The 23,045-nt window shown below is 38.9% G+C and overlaps 1 protein-coding gene across 2 annotated transcripts in view; it reads left to right on the forward strand.

Moving 5' to 3' along the window:
• LOC124120608 (cyclin-dependent kinase 17-like) overlaps positions 1-23,045 on the forward strand; it is a 115,332-nt gene that overhangs the window by 1,593 nt on the left and 90,694 nt on the right. The window contains exons 1-2 of one of the 2 annotated variants that reach the window (XM_046483473.2): positions 9,157-9,349; positions 21,616-21,809. In XM_046483473.2, the coding sequence (XP_046339429.1) occupies positions 21,680-21,809 (130 nt within the window). In that variant the 5' untranslated portion in view covers positions 9,157-9,349; positions 21,616-21,679. Of the gene's footprint in view, positions 1-9,156; positions 9,350-21,615; positions 21,810-23,045 lie in introns of those variants that run through there. The other variant, XM_046483483.2, reaches the window with a different exon arrangement.

The raw sequence follows: 23,045 nt of genomic DNA on the forward strand, positions 1-23,045 counted from the left end.
ATCAGCGCATTGCTTTATGCAATTCGGATATACCATATTCGACGTCATAAGCGCCCGGGGCGCTCTCAAAATTAAAAATAGGGGGTTCTTATTAGAATTTAATTTTGGTGTTGAAAGATTGTAAATTTTGTAGTTTATCATGCTGACAGCCCGAAATGATACAGAAGAAAAGTATGTGCGTATCATACATGACAGATATATTTTCCATAATTTGATTGCCCATAATTAAGGGTGCTTATAACACACAAATGCGTATTATCATGATTATACATGAATAAATAACTTTTATTTAATAAGTCTTGTGTACATTGATCAATTGGAAGGGGTGCTTATTGGGATTATTCACTAGCCAATATATTAGCAAATATCGCTGTGGGCGCTTATTAAAGCGGGGCGCTTATTACGTCGAATACGGTAAGACAGCATGCCTCTAAGTCTTACAACCAGACTAGGTTGCTGCAGACTACTTCTAGTATTATATGAAGGTGAAATAACACAAAGGTATTCATGTTAGTAAATTGACATCAGTCAGCATAGTCAGTTAGATGAAGTATATTATCATGATTATATCACTTTTAGGGCTGGGACGAGACCAAATGTATGTCCCGGGTGCCTGATCCCCTATTACCAAACCCTACCCAGATAACCGCTGTAAGTCTCAAGTTGGCTACAAAATGTACAATTAAGGATTGTCTTACAGGAGCCCTGACAAAAACTACTGAGACCCACATATAAAATGATCTGATCATGCATACATTTAAGTTGACTGAAGCTTTATCTTTACTCAAACATATTAAAGTCAGAAGGAATCTGTGCATAGTCAGAAAGAAATGAGAACATTTAGTGACTTGTAGTGTAACCATGGAGTTTGATTGTTATTGTCATTAAAAAATTATCAATCGACGAACCACGGGTCTAGGTAGTCTTGTGGGTACCCGGGTCCTACTCAGGACCCACTCGACCCCAGTACCCGAGTTACCTGTCCCAGCTCTAATCACCTTGATATTCTGATTCATTGATGTAGTTTCATTGGTTTTTGTTACCTCATTCCTTTTAATAGGCCTTAAATAATGTGATTGTAATATTGTAATATGCCGACATTATCCAGTGTGGCCAAGAATGACATGATTCAAAATCATGGTGATCAGCACTTAGTAGGCGATGCTCAATATTGTTCAACGTTGTTTTTCTGGGAAAAACATAACTTTATTTAGTGAACATGATAAAGACCCAAAAGGATGAAATGAAACTGAATGAAAATGTATGGTATTTTCCTGCTCTGCCAGTCTCAATGCCCGTTACATCATGGCAGTTTGAAGTGACAGTCAGCAGATCTGGACAAACCAGTGGTTGAGTAGTGTGAACATCAAACCTTGCATTTGGGATGCAATTTCACACCAGTGCGTCTTGTTCTTCCTAATTCTTCTGTTGCATCATCAGTCTTTGACTTTAACCACTAGTCTGAAGCCTGAGTCTAGTAAAATACTCTTTGGTCTAGTATGCTCAGGTAAAGTAGTCCATACGATAGCATTAAACTATGGGTAAATGACGCTTAGAGAAATATTGAGACTGGTAGACTCAAAAGTATTTGACACAGACAAATACCAATTCTGTGTGCCACGATATCTTCCTGTCCATGATATTCAGGCTCAAGATAATGAAATGCATACTAGAACGATTAGTGTTTGAAAATATATGGCCAGTGTTCATTCTAGCAAGTGTAATTCAGTTATGAAGCCAGAAATATCACCTACATGCCGCATGTGTTTCCAATTCACGAGAGTCTCCTATTACAGTATATACATTAAGTACAAGTTTTGCATAAATATTTGTCAGTGTGCTCCACAAGCAGATATATTAAAATCCGATCGAAATGCAGATGGCATTACGAAGAAAGCTCCATACCATTGCATGACACCTTCATCACCTATCTTTAAGCTCAGGGACAATTTGATGCTGTAAAGAGCTTTAAACTAACGTCAGTTCCATAATTTCCGTCAGAGCACTGATCATGCTGGTGATGCTAATCACACTGTCTAGACTATGACTGGACAAAGTCATCCAGCTTATCATTCTCAATATCTGCTTTGGCTGGGTCTTAAGTCATTCACTTTGATTGAGCAGCTCCGTTACGTCACATTCAGCATGCGTAGGCGACCAAGTCTTCAACATGTTCAAAGGGGCTGCATTACTTTATGCAGAGTTGTGTCCCTTAGCCATGCCAGTATCCACTGGTCCTTGGTTTGAATACGAAGAGCCCTGATTATGTTCTTCAGCTTGTCATAATATCCTTGTTCATGGATTTCGCCAAAGCGGTAAACATCTTCAACCTGTGTCACTTACAATATAATATATATAAAATAAAGATCAAATTGCTCAGTATCATAGACAGTAATACAGCATATGGCTTCTCTTGCTTTTTAAATCTATATTTACACAACTAAATAAATACTATAATGCAAGGTTTTTTAATTAGCAATGTGCCTTTAGTTCATACATATTAGAAATTAATAGAATCTTTTTGGTAAGAAAGAGGGGACACGGGTGGCCCGGTCTTCTCAGTTGCGTCCCTTGGCCACACCAGAAACCTATGATTGTGGGTTCAAATCCCGGTTCGCCCTGATTATGTTTCTAGATTTGTCAGCACCATACCCGTGCTCATGGGTTTCCCTGAAAGGGTAAACGTCTGAGACCTGCATCACTGCGGGCTTTCCTCCCACATTAAGCTGACATGCCCTGATATAACTGGAATACTGTTAAAAGCAGCGTTAAAACAAACTCACTCACTCACTCACACTTTTAGTAAGCAAGGTAATCATCGATAAAATCCTGAAACTGTTGCATAAATGCTGTAATCACTGCAATTTCTTAAATATTTTGTACTATCAAAATATTACAAAGGAACTAAATCTTTGTTATATGTTAAGAATCTCGTATTAACTAATAAAGTATTTACAATGTAGCCATCATTTGTTTGGGATCAGTCCACTCAGATCATGGCTACCCAGGTGCACGTAACATGTTCTACATCCCACCCCTACTGTCGCAATGTCAGTCTAGTCTAAAGCCCTTGTTTAATACTAACGGACAATCATAGTTTTTTGCTGCTTTGGTTCTGTTTCAGTTCGTCACTGACACTATGTCCCAACCTTATTCCATTATTTAAATAGCTGTTTGTTTGTTATTTAACTCTGCACCCATCTATGTTCCAACTTTATGACAGAGGTCTATGTCATATCATGAGCATCTACCCACACAATTGGGATACAATGACATGCAATTAACCAACTCACCTGGCCTGACCAGTCAATCTATTTAGTACAGTAATATGTAGTAGGGGTGAAGCGATACATCGGTGCACCGTTGCACCATGAGTTTTCATGCATTGATACTATACACGATACATTTTATTCTATCTGGATACAAGACGATATCCTTGCTAAAATATATTACTTACTCCTCGTTTAATGACCCCCAGCAAATTTGTCAGTCAAATATTACAAAATGAGTGGTAATTAGTGTTCCAAGTTCACTACTATAAATAGCAGCTACGGACATGTATCTACAGCTACCTTTTCCTTCAGAACAGTCAAGAAGTTTCCGCGCAATTTGACGTGAATATATGTATCGCGATTTGTATCGTATCTTTACCTGTTTCGTATCATTACCTATGTACCGAGATATGTATCATATCGCGACCTTGCTTTATGGTTTCACCCCTACCATTTAGTCACCTCTTGCGACCTGCATAGATTGCTGGGGACCATTGCTAGTCTCCACATGTGTATTGCTGGAGACAAATGGCATGAGGATATGTTACCGTATTCGACGTAATAAGCGCCCCGCTCTAATAAGCGCCCACGGCGATATTTGCTAATATATTGGCAAGTGAACAATCCCAATTAGCACCCCTTCCGATTGATCAATGTACACAAGACTTATTTATTCGTGTATGATACGCACTTGTGTGTTATATGCACCCTTTATTATGGGCAATTAAATTCTGGAAAAATGTATCTGTCGTATATAAACAGTCAGGCCTTTAGCATAAACCACGAAATTTATCTTTCAACTCCTTTTTTTTCCACCAAAATATAATTCTAATAAGATCCCCTTATTTCTAATTTTGAGAGCGCCCTGGGCGCTTATTACGTCGAATACGGTATATGCTTTTTATCAGATATCCTTCTATCATGTTCTATAATATTACCAATTTTGAAAATTATCATTTTGATTGAACCCTGAAATGCTATGAAAAAGAATAAAATATGGACATTGATAATACAGCAATATATATGGATGAATGGGTAAACCCAAGAGGCCTTCACCAAGCTTAATCTGATAATACCAGTAGGAAATACAAGATGTTTTAATGGTATAGCTTCTATTTCAAATGTTCGATGTACTTGAGGAAATAACTAGTTCCATTTTTTTATCTATCTCCATGATGTCTAAATTAGTACAGCTCATTTCGTGTAAATAATCTAAATAGTTCTTCCCATCCTGAAGATTTGGTGGGAGAGAGTATCTACTATCTATGCTCATGTTTCTATATCCATGTCATCCACACTGGTAGAAACTAACAGTTTTAGCCCACTAGTCCTGATAATGATAGTCCTGCACAATGACCGTGGAATATATTTATTTTATAAAAAAAATAATAATCTAGAAACGTATACTAAAGCAAGTCTAGCCAGCTTTAGCTAGCTCTTTTCCCATCGGGAAAATTATTAATTTGTTTTTAGAGTCAAGAAGGGTATTGTGTAATATAAGATTTCATAGACTAAATGTTAGCCTATGATAATGATGACATATAGCACAACCCATAAAAATGGCAAATTTCTACTTGTCCTTATGATACCTTAACTATTGTGCAGTTGGACTAGGCAAGGACTACAGAACTTGTGCCAGTTTCTAACACTGACCCATGTGTCAGTCCCAAGGGTATAACTTGCAACATCCTCGCTATGGAGGAACTTGGTCCTTTGAGTGATGTGGTCCCTCTAACATCTCCGACTTGCAGTGTGATTATCACAAGGAATAGGAAGCAGTGAAGACAAACAGATTGGGTCTTTACTTGCTGGTGACCTACCAGCTTCATCACCACCACCATCAGTGTCAGGCTTTGAAAGTCCTTGTATAGAGTGTCAATGGCATGATCAAATTGTAAAGTCATGGTTCAAATACGTTCCCGTGCCTGAAGGCTTTTCAGGTGAAAGTTTTCATCCCGAATAGGAATAGGTATCAGTTCTAACATAGAATGATTTATGTGACATGTGTATTTGACAAAACTCCTTCTCGGTCACACATTTGTTAACTACAAGAATAGAATAGACGTCACATGCATATTGGCACACCCTCTTACACATTATAATAATTATGATAAGTTGCTTGCATTCAGACGAGGAGTACACATGGTTATAAAGATGAAAAGATACACCAGAGTTTTCATACGACAGCAGGGGCGGTCGGGTAGCCTAGTGGTTAAAGCGTTCACTCGTCACGCCGAGGACCTGGGTTCAATTTCCAACATGGATACAATGTGTGAAGCCCATTTCTGGTGTCCCCCGCCATGATATTGCTGGAATATTGCTAAAAGCAGCGTTAAACCATACTCATTCACTCATATGACAACACAATTCACGACACATTGTTTTCTGTATTGATACAAGATGATACACTTTCAAAAATAAAATACTTTATACTACTGACCCCCGATCTGACATTTTTGTCAGTCAAATAATGTATTGCAATTAACATTTCAAGTTCACTACTGAAAATAGCTGCTACAAACATGCGTCTACAGCCAGCTTTACCTTTAGAACCTACTCTTGCTCTGAAATATTTATTGTCAAAAAGTTTCCATGCGATTTGACAAGAATATGCAAATTGCAATACATATCGTATCGTGACCTATGTATTGTGATACGTATCATATCGTGACCTTGCTGTATCGTTTCACCCCTACATGGTTAAGATATTGTTAAGTAATCAGCATGAATTTAATGTGAAATATGTGGATGAACCTTCATCCCAACAAGTGTCAGCTGATGGTTACCTCTCATAATTGGTAGACAGTAGAGTCACAGACTGGTAGAAGTAGCAAGTTGTTAGAAAGGCAGAACATGAGGACATGTTTATAGAGTGAGTGAGTGAGTTGGGTTTAACGCTGCTTTTAAGAGTATTCCAGTTATATCACGTTGTGTCAGCTTAATGTGGGAGGAAAGCCCGAAGTGATGCAGGTCTCTGACGTTTACCACTTTGGTGAAACCCACGAGCACAGGTACGGTGCTGACAAGCCTAGAAACATAATCGGGGCAAACCTGGATTCGAACCCACAAGGGATGCAACTCTGCACTGCGAATCCCGGCGCCTTAGACGACTGGGCCACCAGTGTTGATGGAGGACATGCCCACTAACTATTACATTTTATAACCATCCCTTCATTTAAAACTGTTTTGTTCTTGTTTATTCTTCATAACAAGTTGGGTTTGTTTGGATAATAATAAATAAATGTGAGAAGCAAGAGGGTTTAGTGTTGTATTTCAGTGATTTCATCATTTCTTACTATTTGTTGGTGTATCGTGATACCACTGGTACTGTCCGTATCGTGATATGTATCATCACGCAAGGTACCAGTGTTTACACTAGGTGGATGGATGCAAAAATTAGCAACTAAAAAAAGCGTGGCTTGCAGTGGCCATGCTTGCTAAATAAATGAGCCAAATAGAAGGTCCGAAGTGTAATGACGTAAGCCTAAGTTAGAAATGTAAACATTGAATATCATGTGTGCTAAATCTTCACCACAGACAATAAAAACCAGGGATCAATTTCGCTATATCCAAGCTGCACCAGTGCAGGTAATACATTGCTAGTGCAGGTAACTTTTATTGTCAGGTTGCTCCCAGTGCAGGTAACATTTCCCACCTCAGCAATTATATTTGATGAAAGTGGAAAACTTAATTCTTTTAGAACTGGCTGCAAATCTTTTCAAATCCAGGAAACAAAAGTTTATGAAATTAGTAAAATACACAGGTGGTCTGAATACAGTGAATTGCAGAACTAATTCTTTACAATTACCTCTAGAACAGTCACTCATGAGGTTACAATCACATCAAACTGACACTGTGAAACTTCTTTTTGAGGTTGTTTACTGGATATCATGATGTTAAAAGCCATCTACAGATTTACCCAAAATAAAATACTGGAGCACATTCTCAAGTTTGTTTTCTTTGAATTTATTTAATATTCAAAATAACTGAAAATACAGTGTTTCAAATGATGATAAAATGGTTCAGCCAGTATTTTGATTGTGCAACCTGATTTACTTGGTAGTAAAACAGAATGTAATCGTACCCTGAAAACAGATGTATGGTGTAGAATCATATGAGTGTAGTGAAATGACAAAGAAAGTCAATGCCTAACATATTGGTGGTCAATGAGCATTTGTGAGTGGCTTAATAAACATCTCTTGAATGATCAACTTAGAATGGTTTAATGAGCACCAAGACATGTTAGAATAGAAAGTTACATGTAGATTTGTAGGTACGTCCTCAGTAGGCCATTAAGCAAATATTTATCCTTTGAAGTAAGAATCTTACAGACAATTAACTTTTGATGAAAACTTAATCAACAACTTGTAAGCCCCAAACTACCTCATTAAGTGTTGTGTGTTTGCAGCTGAGCTATATTTATATATTGGATGTTTATTGCTAACCAGTTGAACTCTTCCACTTCGTTAGAACCACATTGAGGTGTATTAGTAGTCTTGACATAGCATATTCCCTGAAATAGATGTTATGTATACACTTAATAAAAGGCATTCTATAAGGCTGTCAACGAGTATTAAAGGGACCCTGAAATCTCTTATGTTCAAAGCTAGAAAAAGTGAAGATAGTCTGTCTTACAGACCCTGATACAAATATATATCAAATACAGCCCATGCAAGTCTATAATGTTTGGCAAGTCTAGATCACTGCAGTATGAAGAGAGTCACTGGGCTCCTTTTTATTATATTTTTATTAAGATAACTGAACAACTGTTTTTTTTATGTACAATATGTTCATTTCAGAGACTAGATTTTAGTCTAAGGTGAAGACAGCGATAGAAACTGGCACTAGTGGCACAGTCCTTGCCAAACTTCTTAATAGTTAAGGTATCATAAGAACTGGTATAATTGTGCCATTGTTAAGGGTTTTACTATATGTTATCATTGTAAGGACTAATGGACTAAAAATGCTGCTAAAGGCTGCTAGAGCTGAGAAAGGATGAGAATTGAATGGCGGTGATTGTTTTATGAAATATATGCTTTGGGTGGGATCAGAAAAAGTGACTATTCTTGGCATGGCTGTCCTTTTCAATGTAATAGTTGTCAAGGTTATTTTTCTAAGGTAAATACTGTTCTTACATTATTACATTATTACAGGGTATTGTCCTTTTGGCAGAGTCGGTCTCATCATTTCCCAGTGTCATGCCTGTTATGAGACCGTAAGAGGTTACTGCAGTGGGGATTGGTTGTCCATAATGGCTGCTCTGAGACCTGGCTGTGTGTCACCCTTCCCCGAAAACCTAGTTGACCCTCCCACTATCTACCACACTTTTGGTTCTAGGCCCGATTTAACTGAGGAATATTGTTTGGCATTGATGGCCTCATTGTCAAAGTCCAGTATGAGTACTGCGAACAATTATATCTCTTAAGCATGATAAGACTTAACTTCTCTAAATCTGAGAATTATCTGGACGAATCTGTCTGTCTGTCTGTCTGTCTGTCTGTGTGTTTGTCTGTGGTGTAGATATTATTTCACTGTTCTCTTTTCTTTAACAGTTTTTATACTGAAACTTCTATCCAAAATGAACTATTGTCAGCGTAGAAATTGGCACTAGTCCTGTAGTCCTTACCAAACTGCCCAATAGAAAAGGCATCCTAAGGACTAGTAGAAATTGGCCCATTTTAAGTGGTTTGCTATATGTTATCATTAAAAGGACTAGTGGACAAAAACTGTTAGTTTCTAACCCTGATTGTGGAATAGTGTTTGTATTGATAGAGTCCTGAACATAAATGCTTATTCAGTTACTCAGGTGAATAGTGTATGTAAACATCAGTTTGGCCTTGACATGTTCTTCTAGCATGTCTAAAAAGACATCACTATTCATCCATGGACCAGGAAGTGAAAGCAGATAGCTGATGTGAATGTGTCTGTTTAATGCTACATCCTCTTGATGTCCATCCTCTGCCCACATCACTCCCAGTGGACCTGAGACTGCCCTCATCACTTCCCAGTGGACCTCTGCCCACATCACTCCCAGTGGACCTCTCTCAGCGTGATGTTCAGTCAAATGGGCAGTCATGGTAATGGATTTACTGTAAAGGGAAGGTCGGATCGCTTTACTGGTGGAAGTGTTGATGTGCGTCAGGAAATTTATGACTTGTGCGGTCATTCTCATCTGCTGGCATGGAAACAAATGATATGTTTGTGAGAGTTTTGTATATTGCCATGGGCAGGTGTTCGGCTACACGCTGAAATAGTTTGTTTTGGAAATGAAGATTATGCTCGTGCCTACTTACTGCTTATAAAGCATGTGTTATACCTACGTGAACTTGGCAAACACGGCCAAGATTTTGCTAGAACTGTTTTGTGGTATTGCTTTTATGTACTGCTATTCAAATACCATCCAGTGCCCATGTGTGACTGATAATAACGGTGTGGAAATACAGAGTGTCAGGGAGTTTCAAAGTGGTAGCTTTTAAGGGGAGACCGGTACTCATTCCCATAAATGATATTAACTTGCTCCTCCCGATAGGATATTACAATGATTATAGTTGTTTTTCCCATAACCGTGAGCTATTTTAGTGGAGTTTACTGTGTAAAACAAATGTATTAAGCCTCCAGACAGGTGTGGGTCTAAGTATAGCGTTGATGTGTGTAGGGATAGGCCGCCCCCTGAAGTCAGTCATGTGGAAAATACTGTTGATACCGCCACTTGTCTCATTGTGTGTCCTTGTTTACAGTCCAGTCAACGTATTTGGACAGACAAGAAATAATGTATGCATTTGCTATATTTACACATGATTGCCTGGCTTAATCTTTCAAGCTGCAACGTGTTAAATGAATCTGGTCCCATAAATAAAAAGTATCCACTACAGCACTATAGATATTCAAGAGGTCACTGCATGTAACATTTTTTGTCAACGTGTCCTTATAATGATAACATATAGAAAAAAACTTTAAAAAAGCACATTTCTACTAGTTCTTATGATACCTTCATGACTATTGGGCAGTTTGGCAAGGACTACAGGACTAGTGACAATTCCTACGCTGGGTCAGGGATCTTTGAGGTTTAACTGCTGTGCTTTCTACATATGATTCTAATCCAGGGACCCTAAATCTTTGTTTTAACTAATCAGGTTATGACGAGTACACTTTGCCTTTCATTCCTTATATCAAACACTAATTGCCATAAGTTTCTACAACATTGTCCATACCTGTCATGCAGCAGTCATAATAAGATATGTATCATGTCAAAATATGTTATCTAACCCGTAAGGATCCGGGGTAGAATAGGTCTTCAGCAACCTATGCTTGCCGTAAAAGACAACTATGCTTGTCATAACAGGCGACTAACAGGATCGGGTGGTCAGGCTTGCTGACTTTGTTGATGCATATCCCAATTGCATGGATCGATGCTCATGATGTCAGTCACTGGATTGTCTGGTCCATACTTGATTGTTTATGGACCACCATCATAAAGCTGGAACATTGCTGAGTGCAGCGTTAAACCCCAAACAAACAAACATAATATGTTTAAATATCCATGTTTTTTACGTATGTTCAAAGGAGTTGAAGGGTTAGGTTAGAGAATGAATCATTGACCACACACACAGTAACACAGAAGAAAAGGAAATCTATAATTTCAATTTTAGTTATGTACAATGTTATGCCATCTGCATTTTGATCTGCATGCTAGAAAACTAGATCTGAAACTTGGTATGTTGTAGAAACTATATCCTGCGTGCTGTGTGTCTCAACACCATTATCACTTCGTACACTTGGCATTGAAGGACTAAAACAAGGACTGGTCGGCTCAGTCAGTATAATGTGTCTGAGTAGGGTATCCATGACAAACTGCAGCAAAGTATAGGTCTGTTCTATTAAATCGGCATTAGTCCAGACTGGTACAATTTGCCCCCACTCCAAATACCCATTCCCCCCCCCCCCCCCCCCCCCCACACACACACACACACATGATTTTGTTATGACCAAAAACAAGAAACAGACTGAGAGCATAATCATAAAATGTCGGCTGGATTCACTGAAGCTTACTTCTCAGTAGTATATGTTAAACACTAGCGGTGATGTTACAGGTGTTTGTAGATTGCGTAGTTACATCCGTAGTGGCAACACGAGGAGGGCACATGTGATGTGATTGATGTAAGTCGGTTGTTGAAAGTTGAAAGTTTGGTAAGTGTGGACGTTAGTTTGACTGTTCGAGTCATAAGGGAAATGTCATGCTTAATTTGGTTCCCTAACTGAGTTCAAGATGACCAACAATTCAACACATCCAGTTTGACAGATCCTAGTATAAATGTATGATATTAAGCAGATTGTGACTATCAAACAGGTATGAGTTCTTCCCAGTTCAAGTCATCTTCATATTTAGGCCAGTGTTTGAGAACAGTCAAGGAATGATTCTCATTCTGTTAAAGTATTTATACATAAGGAAATAGCATTAAGATGTCAAAGATGAAATGTTAAGCACAACACTTCAAAAGCTGGTAATATTTACGATCTGGGCAGATACTTTCAGAAAAGGCCAGATGTTCTTATCAAGTTCGGCCAGTGCTTCACCAGGTTGAAACTATCCAACACTGATATTATTATGATGTTATAGGTGTATCATTTTTACCAGATAAGCACTTGATCTGACGTGATGCACTAAACTGACTTAACCTTATTGATAAGGATACTGGTTTGTAGCCACCACTGCTGGCCTTGCGGCTCTCTGGGCTAGTTGATTTTATTGGTATAAGTAATGAAATTCAGGCAACTTCATGATCAAGATGATAAAGGGTTGTGTTGAGACAGTGTTTCTGGCCATCGTTGATAATGTCCTTGAGCAATGAAGTCCACTGTCCATTAAGTTGAAAGGTTGCTTTGAGGGCTCTCTTTTTCTCTCACTCCCAAAAGTTCCGGAATCCTTTTCATTCTGATCCCCAAAGGTCGTGGCATCAAGGACAACCCTTTCCCTCTGAACACCAAGGCTTCTAGTAGTATTGACAGCCCCTTTCTGTCCTCCCTACAAAGAGGGCGGTCGGGTAGCCTAGTGGTTAAAGCGTTCGCTCGTCACGCCGATCACCCGGGTTCGATTCCCGACTTGGGTACAATGTGTGAAGCCCATTCCTGGTGTCCCCCGCCGTGATATTGCTGGAATATTGCTAAAAGCGGTGTAAAACCATACTCACTCACTCACTCCCTACAAAGATTCTAGAACTCCTTCCTCTCTGACCCCAAAAGTTCTAGCAGCAAAGACAACCCTTTCTGACCAAACCAAGGCTTCTTGTAGTGTACAGGGCGGTTGGGTAGACTAGTAGTTAAAGCGTTCGCTCGTCACGTCAAAGACCCAGGTTTGATTCCCGACATGGGTATGTTGTGTGAAGTCCATTTCTGGTGTCCTCTACCGTGACATTGCTGGAATATTGCTAAAAGTGGCATAAAGGACATACTCCCTCGCTCTTGTAGTGTACCACCTCCTTTCTGACCCCTAAACATGCTATAGACTCTGGCAGCATAGCCAGCTCTTTCTCTCTGACTCATGACTCTCTGGTCATACTAAAGCTGGAATTGTGGGAAAGGCAACCTTCAGTCCATGTCATCAGTGTTTCATGAATTCAGAGAAATAAGTGTTGGATACAATATCATCAGAATATTAAAAAAGACATGTAACCATGGTTACTGAACACCTGAGCATGACATCTGTATTATGTTTCAAGTCTCATGTTAAAAAACATGTCCTTATAGCATTGGACACTGCATTCCAGGGTTAGAAATTGGCACTAGTCGTATAGTCCTTGCCAAATGGCCCAATAGTTAAGGTATCACAAGGAATAGTAGAAATTTGACATTTTTTAGGGTTTTGCCTTGTATTATCATTATAAGGACTAGTGGACTAAAACAGTTAGTTTCTACCTCTGCATTCAGTATCTCAAAATAAACCCAGTTTTCATCAGTGTAAAGTGTATCATGACTTTGTGACATTTTGGTACAAAGTTTTATTCAGATTTTGTGTTTCAGAAAAATAGCCCAGACTTCAGAATGTTAACACGGTTTCACAAATTGTATGTGCTTATCTTGTATTATAAAACCAAGTTGATATGATTGGCTAGTTGAAAGTAGTAAATTGTGTCTTTTAATTTTCGGTCCTTTGACAGAATGACAATTCTGCAGTTGACAAATATATGAAGGTCTGCTACATTTCGGCCGAGTTTCACTTAGCGATTGTAGCATGACAACTGCTGTAAATCGATATTAAAGTATGTGTTTTACAATCTCCTTCACGCTACGATCAGTTTTTAGAACGCGGCCCGATTCTACAAAGCAAACTTAGTGCTACGACTAAAGTCAGTGTTAAATCATGGGGGTTGTAATTTTTAAAATTGTTTTGTGGAACGCAGCCGTGGTTAAAAAAAACCCAACATTTGTCAAACTTTGTTTTTACCACATACACATTTTACAACATCAGATTTCTCGTAGATGTGGCTACATACAGTTGAACCCCCAGTCTTTATGCTTCATTGAAACACAGCCTAACCCATGCCGATCACAGTTAATGACATACATAATAGTTGTCAAAAATGATTCATTAGTACTTCCCTAGATTTTCCTCACGATAATATGGCCTGATTAATCTGTTACCAGCAAATTGTGAGTTTGGTAGAAACTGACGTTAATATTCCCACCAGTCTTCTGTCAATCAATCAGACTTATATCACATGACTGACAGCATCCCAACATGATAATGACCATGTGAAAAGGAATTTGTTGTAGTCAGTTCGGCCAATCCCTGTGCAGGTAATGAATCAATTAGTCGTGTCCAGACTGTGACAGGTGTTTTACCAGTCCTCGTTATCTCACCTGTCAGGTAACAACTGAGGTAATGTTAATAAGGTAGTGCCACATTGATTGGTAGGTGCTTGATTTCTCCTGGATACTGTGAATGATATGTGCTTCAGTGTTTTGCTGACCAGTTTGAAAGTGTGACGGTTGATACATGTAAGGTGTAGAATTTTTGTTCTTATAACCCAGTCAACCTCTCAGGTTTTGTTGTCAAACCCTTCAATTCCATCTTGACCCTCCCATATGGATTTCTTTTAGCAACATATGATTATTGGTGAGGTGAGGTGAAATGGGGTTTAACGTTGCGGTCTAGATTATTGCACTTATAAAACGACAGGAGGGGGTACACTATTCCAGACTGATGCTGATTTTTAGCGCTAGCCCACTGAGATACCATGCCGCAGTGTAACATGAATACCCAACTCAGACACAGTATACTGACTCCAAGCCGACCAGTCCTTGTTTTAGCCCCTTAATGCCGAGCGCCAGGCAGGGTAACAACAAGAACCACCTTTAACAGGGGATTCGAACCCTGGACCTTCGCTCTCTGGGCAGACGCTCCATCACTAGACCACAGAGGCGGTCATATGATTAGTGAAATAGTGTGATGGATGATACTTCCGTTATATTAAATAAACAGGTTCCCAGATCTGCTGTAGATACAATGTATGATTGGACGGATGAGGTGAACATCCAATGTTAGATAACATTTTTCTCCACAATCAATTAGGAACAATAATAATTGATTGTATGTCATAACAGTGATTGGTAACATGCTTATGACCAATCATCTAAATATATCTAATTGTATCTAATCTAATCTGATATAATCAACAATCTTGTAACAGTAACATTTGATCTCTGCACATGTGTGTGTGGCTGCTTTTATTACCCAGACTGGAGATATTGGCTAGCAGACAGGCAATATGTCTTATATTTGTTTCTAATCATGCTAGGGGGCACGGGTGGCCCAGTCGTCTAAAGCGCCACGATTCGCTGTGCAGAGTTGCGTCCCTTGGGCATGCCAGAAACCTATGATTGTGGGTTCGAATCACAGTTCGCCCCAATTATGTTTCTAGGTTTGTCAGCACCATACCCATGCTCGTGGGTTTCACCAAAGTGGTAAACGTCTGAGACCTGCATCACTTCGGGCTTTTCTCCCACATTAAGCTGACACGCCGTGATATAACTGGAATACTGAAGCGGCGTTAAACCAAACTCACTCACTCACTCACTCACTCACTCACTCACTCACTCACTCACTCACTCACTCACTCACTCTAATCATGCTAAATGGACATGAGAACGTAACCATGTGTCCAATCATCACCAACATAAGCTTGCTAAATGTCTGAGGTGTCAGTTAGGTGGTGAGGTAACATCATGTTCAAGAATATTGCACTTATATAGTGATGTTTATATGCATGTGCGTTTGTGCATGTTGCTGCACTAGTCCAGACTTACACATGTATTATAGTGCCAGCTAGTAGTGGGACGATGCATCGGTGGATCGTGATATTTTATTTCTCGATTCAATTATTGATCACAATCTCACACCAAGTAAAAAGTATCGATTCTAACCTTAAATGTATTCTTTAATAAATGTTACACCAAACACTAATTACAAGTGAAAATGAGTAGTGAAAAGGTACATATTTTCATCCATTGTGCCATACTTGACACTGCCAACAGTAATTTGTTAGTGTGCCAGGTGGCTTACGCACCACTGATAAGACCACATGCGATTATCGTGATACGAAACAGATCGTGAGCAAGGTATCATGATACATATCGGATCGCACAGTTGTTGTATCATCCCAGCCCTAGTGCTAGCCTACTGAGATACCATGCCGCAGTCTAACATGAACAACCCACACAGACACAGTGTACCGCACCGACCAGCCTTGTTTTATTCTCTTAATGCAGAGTGCCAGGCAGGGTAAAAACAAGTACCATCTTTTCACGTATTTTGGTATGACGCATCCTGGGATCAAACCACCGACCTTCCGCTCTCCTCGCTGACTCAGATGTGTATAATATGTGGCATTTGTTTACGCATGTTACTATGACTGGTGTTGTCTGACATCTTGTTCTTGGTATGGAACTTTTGGGCACGGGTGGCCCAGTTGTCTAAGGCGCCGTGCTACGCTTTGCAGAGTTTCGTCCCTTGGGCATGCCAGAAACCTATGTATGTGGGTTCGAATCACAGTTCGCCCCGATTATGTTTCTAGGTTGGTTTGTCAGCACCATACCCGTGCTCGTGGGTTTCACCGAAGTCGTAAACGTGTGAAACCTGCATCACTTCGGGCTTTCCTCCCACATTAAGCTGACACTCCGTGATATAACTGGAATACTGTTAAAAGCGGCACTAAACCCAACTCACTCACTCACTCACTCACTCACTCACTCACTCACTCACTCACTCACTCACTCACTGGTATGGAACTTCATGCTGCAGTGAATAATATTCAATGGGTGGTGCAAATTTTTAAAACAAGCTGACATGTTTTAAGTTCTTCTGTACTTCTCCATTTTTAGGAACATAAAGTGGACTATGTCGACACATTTAGAAAGATATAACAGCTATAAAAAGTCCCATTGATTTGCCATTTGGAAATTGACTCATTGATGGAACTTTTACCAGAAGGGTCAAAATTAAATCCTGCCTCCAAGCATAAGCCAATTAGCTAAATGTTAAAGCTACCCTAAGGCCAGTTGATTTTATTTTTCCAGGTTGTCTTTCATGTTGGCATCAGGGAGTCTTGGAGGGTTTGAAATACAGCTCAGCTTCTGTTTGTAGGCTTGCTTTGTTGAAGATAGGAATTTTGATGTTGGCTTTCCAGGATATAAGTTTACAGGCACATTAATAATCAATGTACTAAAACAATGACAGAATTTGGTGTTTAGAAAATTAAAAAGGACCAGCTGATATTTGTGTTGGTAATTGACCTAAAAATTTGTGATTAATTGATTGATAATCGATAATTTGTTAATGTTGACAAACATTTGGAAGTTCATGACCATTTTTTACGGATCTCTGTACCCTTTTGTTATGTCCACGTTAGTCCTGTTATAGCACAATCTGTTTGTCAAAAGTGTTCAGTGTATTACTGGCTTCATGTTTTAAGTCTATTTCATTAATTATATTCGACCGTTGAGATCCAGGGTAAAACAGGTCTTCAGCATCCAATGCTTGCCGTAAAAGGCAACTATGTTTGACGTGAGAGGTGACTAACGGGATCGGGTGGTCAGGCTCGCTGACTTGGTTGATGCATGTCATCGATCCCAATAGCGTGGATCGATGCTAATGATGTCAATCACTGGATTGTCCCGTCAAGACTCGATTATTTACTGACCGCAATCAAATAGCTGGAATATTGCGGAGTGTGGCGTTAAACAACAAACAAAAAAAACACCATAAATTATATTCAATGTTACATTCAATAGGGTTTACATAAACTTTGGCCGAGAAATTGGATGAAACACTTATGTGGGTGAGTGAGTTGGGTTTAACGCCACTTTGAAAAGAATTCCAGTTATATCACATTGTTATCGTTTATGTATAAGAAAACGTCATTTTTATGGACAAGTGAAAATAAAATTAATATCGAACAAGTGAAAATAAAGTTAATATCTAACCCTGTATAAACATGTTAAAATTGCTATTTGAACTCATTTCTGTAAGCCCTAAGTTCCATTTCCACAAATGTCATCATTTCAATCCAACTATGCATAAATGCTCTTCTATATGCACAGTTGCTTTCTTACACACCAGTGAGTAAAAAATCCATTTGAGATAACTGGTATCAAACATCAGTGAGATCAAATTCAAGGCCTTTATTGGTTAATCCATGGTGATGAACTAAGGTCAGATTATGACAGACAACCTTCCTTGATAAGTTTCTTGTGCGTCAGTCCACTTCACCTACATCTGTGTCAAAACTGTATAGTCATAGTGTGTTTAATACATGTTCTTGGATCTTATCTAGTTTGCAATATCACCATCTCCTTGACAATCCACAGATATTGCTGAAACTTTTTAGTGGAGGGTCACAAGGAAGGAATAGTAAGCAGTAAGGCGGGTGACGTCACTCAGGACCATAGTGTTATGTGTTAATGAAGTGCTACTATTATGAAAATAGACAACATTTGCATTGATTAAATATGTGAGATTTTAGGGTGTGTAAGAAACAGATTACTGCACGTGTCATGATACCATTTATCTTGCTCCTCGTTTAAAAATGGCTTGTTTTCGCTTGTTAGATATGTTTTGAAAAAACTTACCGGTATAAGATAAGTTGTAGCTGATGGACACATGTGTGGCAATCTTATTTTTACTACAGTCCCTTTCAAAAAGATCTTTCACTTCGGTTCCATATCATGAAGATCTGACAAATCTGCCACACTAGCTGCAGGTTGTGTGAGGTGACCTGTGAGAGATCTTTGTTGATGTTGATCGCCAAATCAAAATGAGCCAATCAGATGTCAGCTTTCTAAAATGATTCGACCAATTCTTAATTTTGTCAATATTCTTAATTTTGTCAATTTTGTCTGTTATAAATTGCAGTTCCTATCTTTTATTTGGAAATTTCTGTGTGAACAAAACCAAACCAGCACAAATGATATAATAATTGCTTTCATTCTAATCAGCGCTCTGTTAACATTTGTTTTTGAGATACAGAAATCAGATGTACCTCTTATAGTTTCACACTCATCACGCCGGAGACATGGGTTCCATTCCCCACATGTGTGAAGCCCATTTTCAAGTGTCCCCTGCCAATATATTGCTGAAATATTGCTAATGCGGCGTAAATTCATACTCACACACACACACACACACACTCACTCACTCACTCTCACTCACTCACTCACTCACTCACTCACTCACTCACTCACTCACTCACTCACTCATACAGAGAATTTATGATCCTCCATAATTTTTGTATAATTGAATCTATGACATGTAAGTTTTAAATTTACAATCAGAACTAGATTTTGTCAATTATATCATGGAAATTTATTATTATTAAACTGGAATATATGCTTTCCTTTTTTATGCGAGCATCATGCTGCACATCTTTGGACTTTAACGTTTGTGATGTATATTTTCTTGAGTGGGAATTCCATATGACTTAGCCATTTAGACCAACAATGATATGAATATTCATAAGAATGTTACTCTGCAGTGTTCGAAATAAACAAATTGCCAGGCTACCATAAGGACCACAGACTTCCAAAACTACAGGACCTCATTTTAAAAAAACCAGCAGCTTAGGTATATGTGAGTTTATGGCAGGCCATAAGGATCCATACAAATTTGAAATTATACGCCTGCTACAAAATTTACCTGCCACGGGCCTACGGGCAGGCACTCGTTAGGCAAACTGTTACTATTGCTGTAGCATGTGATAGTATATAGTTAGGTACTGTTATGATATTGAGCCATCCTTGCCTGCTCTAATTGAGGTCATTTTTCATTTGAACAGTAACTGGTACCAGTATCTGATTCATCTGGTACTGCTGTAGAAGCGAAAGATGTACCACTGCAGCCTTGTTTGAAAATACTTGAAAGATTACTTATTTTTTCAGTTTTGAGGCCATAATATAATGTTATTTGTCAAAACATGCCATAACCAATTCTTGACAGTGACAGACAGCAATACAAGCACCCCACTTATATATAAGGAAAGTATTGAAACTTGATATCTGATTGACTGTCACCAAAAGACTGCCAGTAAAGCTGTTCTATTTTTAGACATTGGGTTTTCCAGCATTAGACAAATCTGATGTAATTCATATTTTTTTTATCAATGGATATGTCAATTTCAAATTTTAATATTTCGGCAGTATATGCAATTAGGTTATTAGGAGAACTGGATCACAACTGACACAATCGAGAAATTATTTCGCATATTTTCTGCTGAGATTGTGTTAAATATACAGGTTTTCTGCGAACCCCGTCCAAACTGATTGGCTGAATTGATAGTTCATCTGCTGCGACCCCTATGGAAGATTTGTTATTTGTTCATGCACAAGAGGTAGATTATCAGAGTAAGAGATCTGATTTAATGAGATTGATATACACTCTAGATGAAAAGTTATTTATGCTTGGACAATACACCAACTGTGCAATTCGGTACTTATCACGATACCTTGCTCACAACCTGATACATATTAATATTTGCATTTGCTCTTAACTATGGTTGAAAATGTTTACGTTTTCACTACTTATTTTCACTACCAATTAGTGTTTAGTATAACAGTTATGAAAGCAAACATTTATGGTAAGAATCCATATTTTATACTTAGTGTGTGTTCGATACTTAACGAAACACTGTATCGATGTATCATCCCCCAAGATCCTCGCCTTATTTCAGTGGGTTTTTTTAAAAAACAAAACATTCTCATCCCTGTATGTTCACTCACTATGTAGAATATCTAGGAGCACGATGATCAGCAGCGATAGAAACTAAATCAATGTATAAGTCCACTAGTTCTTATGATTATAACTGGGTGCACTGGTGGCCCAGTCGTCTAAGGCGCTGCGATTCACTGTGCAGAGTTGCGTCCCTTGGGCACGCCAGACACCTATGATTGTGGGTTCGAATCCCGGTTCGCCCCGATTATGTTTCTAGGTTTGTCAGCACCATACCCGTGCTCATGGGTTTCACCGAAGTCGTAAACGTCTGAGACCTGCATCACTTCGGGCTTTCCTCCCACATTAAGCTGACACGCCATGATATAACTGGAATACTGTTAAAAGCGGCGTCACACCAAACTCACTCACTATGATTATAACTAGGTCTGGGATGGATAACTCGGGTCAGGGGATCCTGAGTAGGACCCAGTTACCCACAGGACAACCCGGATCCGTGGTTAGTCACGTGATATATTGTTTAATGACAAAACTCACTATGGCTCAGTGGTTACACACAAGTTGTTAATTTTTGCATTTCTTTCCGACGATGCACACATTCCTTTTAACTTTCATATGTTTGAGTAAAGATAAAGCTTAAGTCAGCTTCAGTGAACGCATGATCTGATTGTTTGATACATGTATCTAAATAGTTTCGGCCAGGCCTGCAGTAAAACAATTACCAATCAGACATTTTGTTCCAAATTCTTAAGACCTGCAGTGGGTACCCAGGTATGGTCGGGTAATAGGTTGTCGGGTACCCAGGTAGTAAGTTTGGACTCGTCCCAGCCCTAATTATAACATATAGGAAAGTCCTTAATAATGGCAAATTTCTACTGGTCCTTACAATATCTTACCCATGTTAACTATTAGGCAGTTTGGTAAGGACTACAGGACTAGTGCCATTTTCTAATGCTGATGAGGATGAACACAGATTGGTGTACAATATAACACAAGAATCAGAGACAAATGAGGGTGTTAGTGATATTTGTCTGTTAACACCTTATTGAGCATGATATCACCATGGGATACAGAGAACAGCAGTTAATTACAGTGTGACTTTGTTGACACATGACATTTCTGTTTCAGACCAATGGCTATCTGGCAATACCACTGACCAAGTCCACTCTGGTGGAACTGAGCTTTGAGAAAGATGATTAAACGTTTGAAGCGCCGGCTGTCCCTGACTCTTAGGGGAGGTCGTGCTGGTGAAGACAGTCTGTCTGAACTTGCAGAACAGTTAACAATAGAAGAAACGAGCGACATTGCTGTACGAGAAAATGGTGAGTTCATGTTGTTTTGCAGCCTGATGCTTTGTAGTACGTGTATCAGTGAAGTTATCTTCATTAGGATAGTGATGGTTTGGCGTATATTGTCATTTTAATTTTATTTCTTGTGTTCTTGCTTTAGCATTGCTGTGTGTTTTAAAAATGTGAAGCCTCTGATTAGAAGGATATTACTTGGATTGGGTTTGTGAGTGAACTTTACTTTTCAGTTCATGAGCACATTTGTTAAGATTGAGGACCATTTCTCAGTTGTGCTTCAGGGTATAATGAAATAATACACATATATTGCAATTATACATTTCCTGATTGCAGTACAACAATAACAATGAAACTTTTCATTTGTTAACATCAGTGACACAGGAGAGTACTGATCATGCTGATAGGATTGAAATATAATAGCATATAAAACAGAAAGTGAACCGGTCTGAAACCCTGTGTTATTAGTTTACCCAGTAGACCATACTGTATATTGCTTGTCTCTGATTTTGGACTATCGGACAGTTGTTGACAGTATACACCTAGTGTGTTTGTGAGTAATTTCAATATCTGGCAGATTATATGCTGGAGGTTCACGGTCATGCAGAATATTTAACATTGAAAGACAGTAAGAATGGTCACAGCTCAATAAAACTTATGCCTGAGGTAGAGGGAGTGTAAAATGTTAGACTATGGTATGAAAAGCATGGATTTGAATGTTGTGGTTTATATACTCTGGTGGTTGTAAAGTTTATCTTGGGTCAACTGTACATAGGGACTTTCATCTTCAATTATGACAGATGCTTCCGTACGGATATGCTGACCTAGTTTGCAAACATTTCCACTTAGTCAGTTAGTGTATATATATGGTATATGATGACTGCAATCTACACCAGACCATATCAGGAGTATGGCAAAACATTTAGCTGGTGTCAGTTGTAAAATTATGTATGTCATAATTTCAGAATATTATCAGAAGCTGGTCAATAATTGGTGCAGAGTACTTGTAAATCTGCATTAATTAATAAAATGTAACATTAAAGTGCCACTTTTCTAACACATACATTATACAGTCAAGGTGTATAATTTACTCCCAAAGCAACAGGTGTGGCTGGACCTGGGATGCAGGTCAGGTGAGGTCGTTGGGATGGGAGTAGATCATTCATCACCTCTGTGAACTGACTGGCTGGACCTTGCGTGCAATGGCCCCCAGCTGTGGTATAACCGCAGTGCAAATACTGACCTCTGTGTCCAGGA

The sequence above is a fragment of the Haliotis rufescens genome, unplaced genomic scaffold (assembly GCF_023055435.1).
Source record: "Haliotis rufescens isolate VD_foot unplaced genomic scaffold, xgHalRufe1.0.p SCAF_16, whole genome shotgun sequence".
In the NCBI taxonomy this organism is placed as follows: Eukaryota; Metazoa; Mollusca; class Gastropoda; order Lepetellida; family Haliotidae; genus Haliotis; species Haliotis rufescens.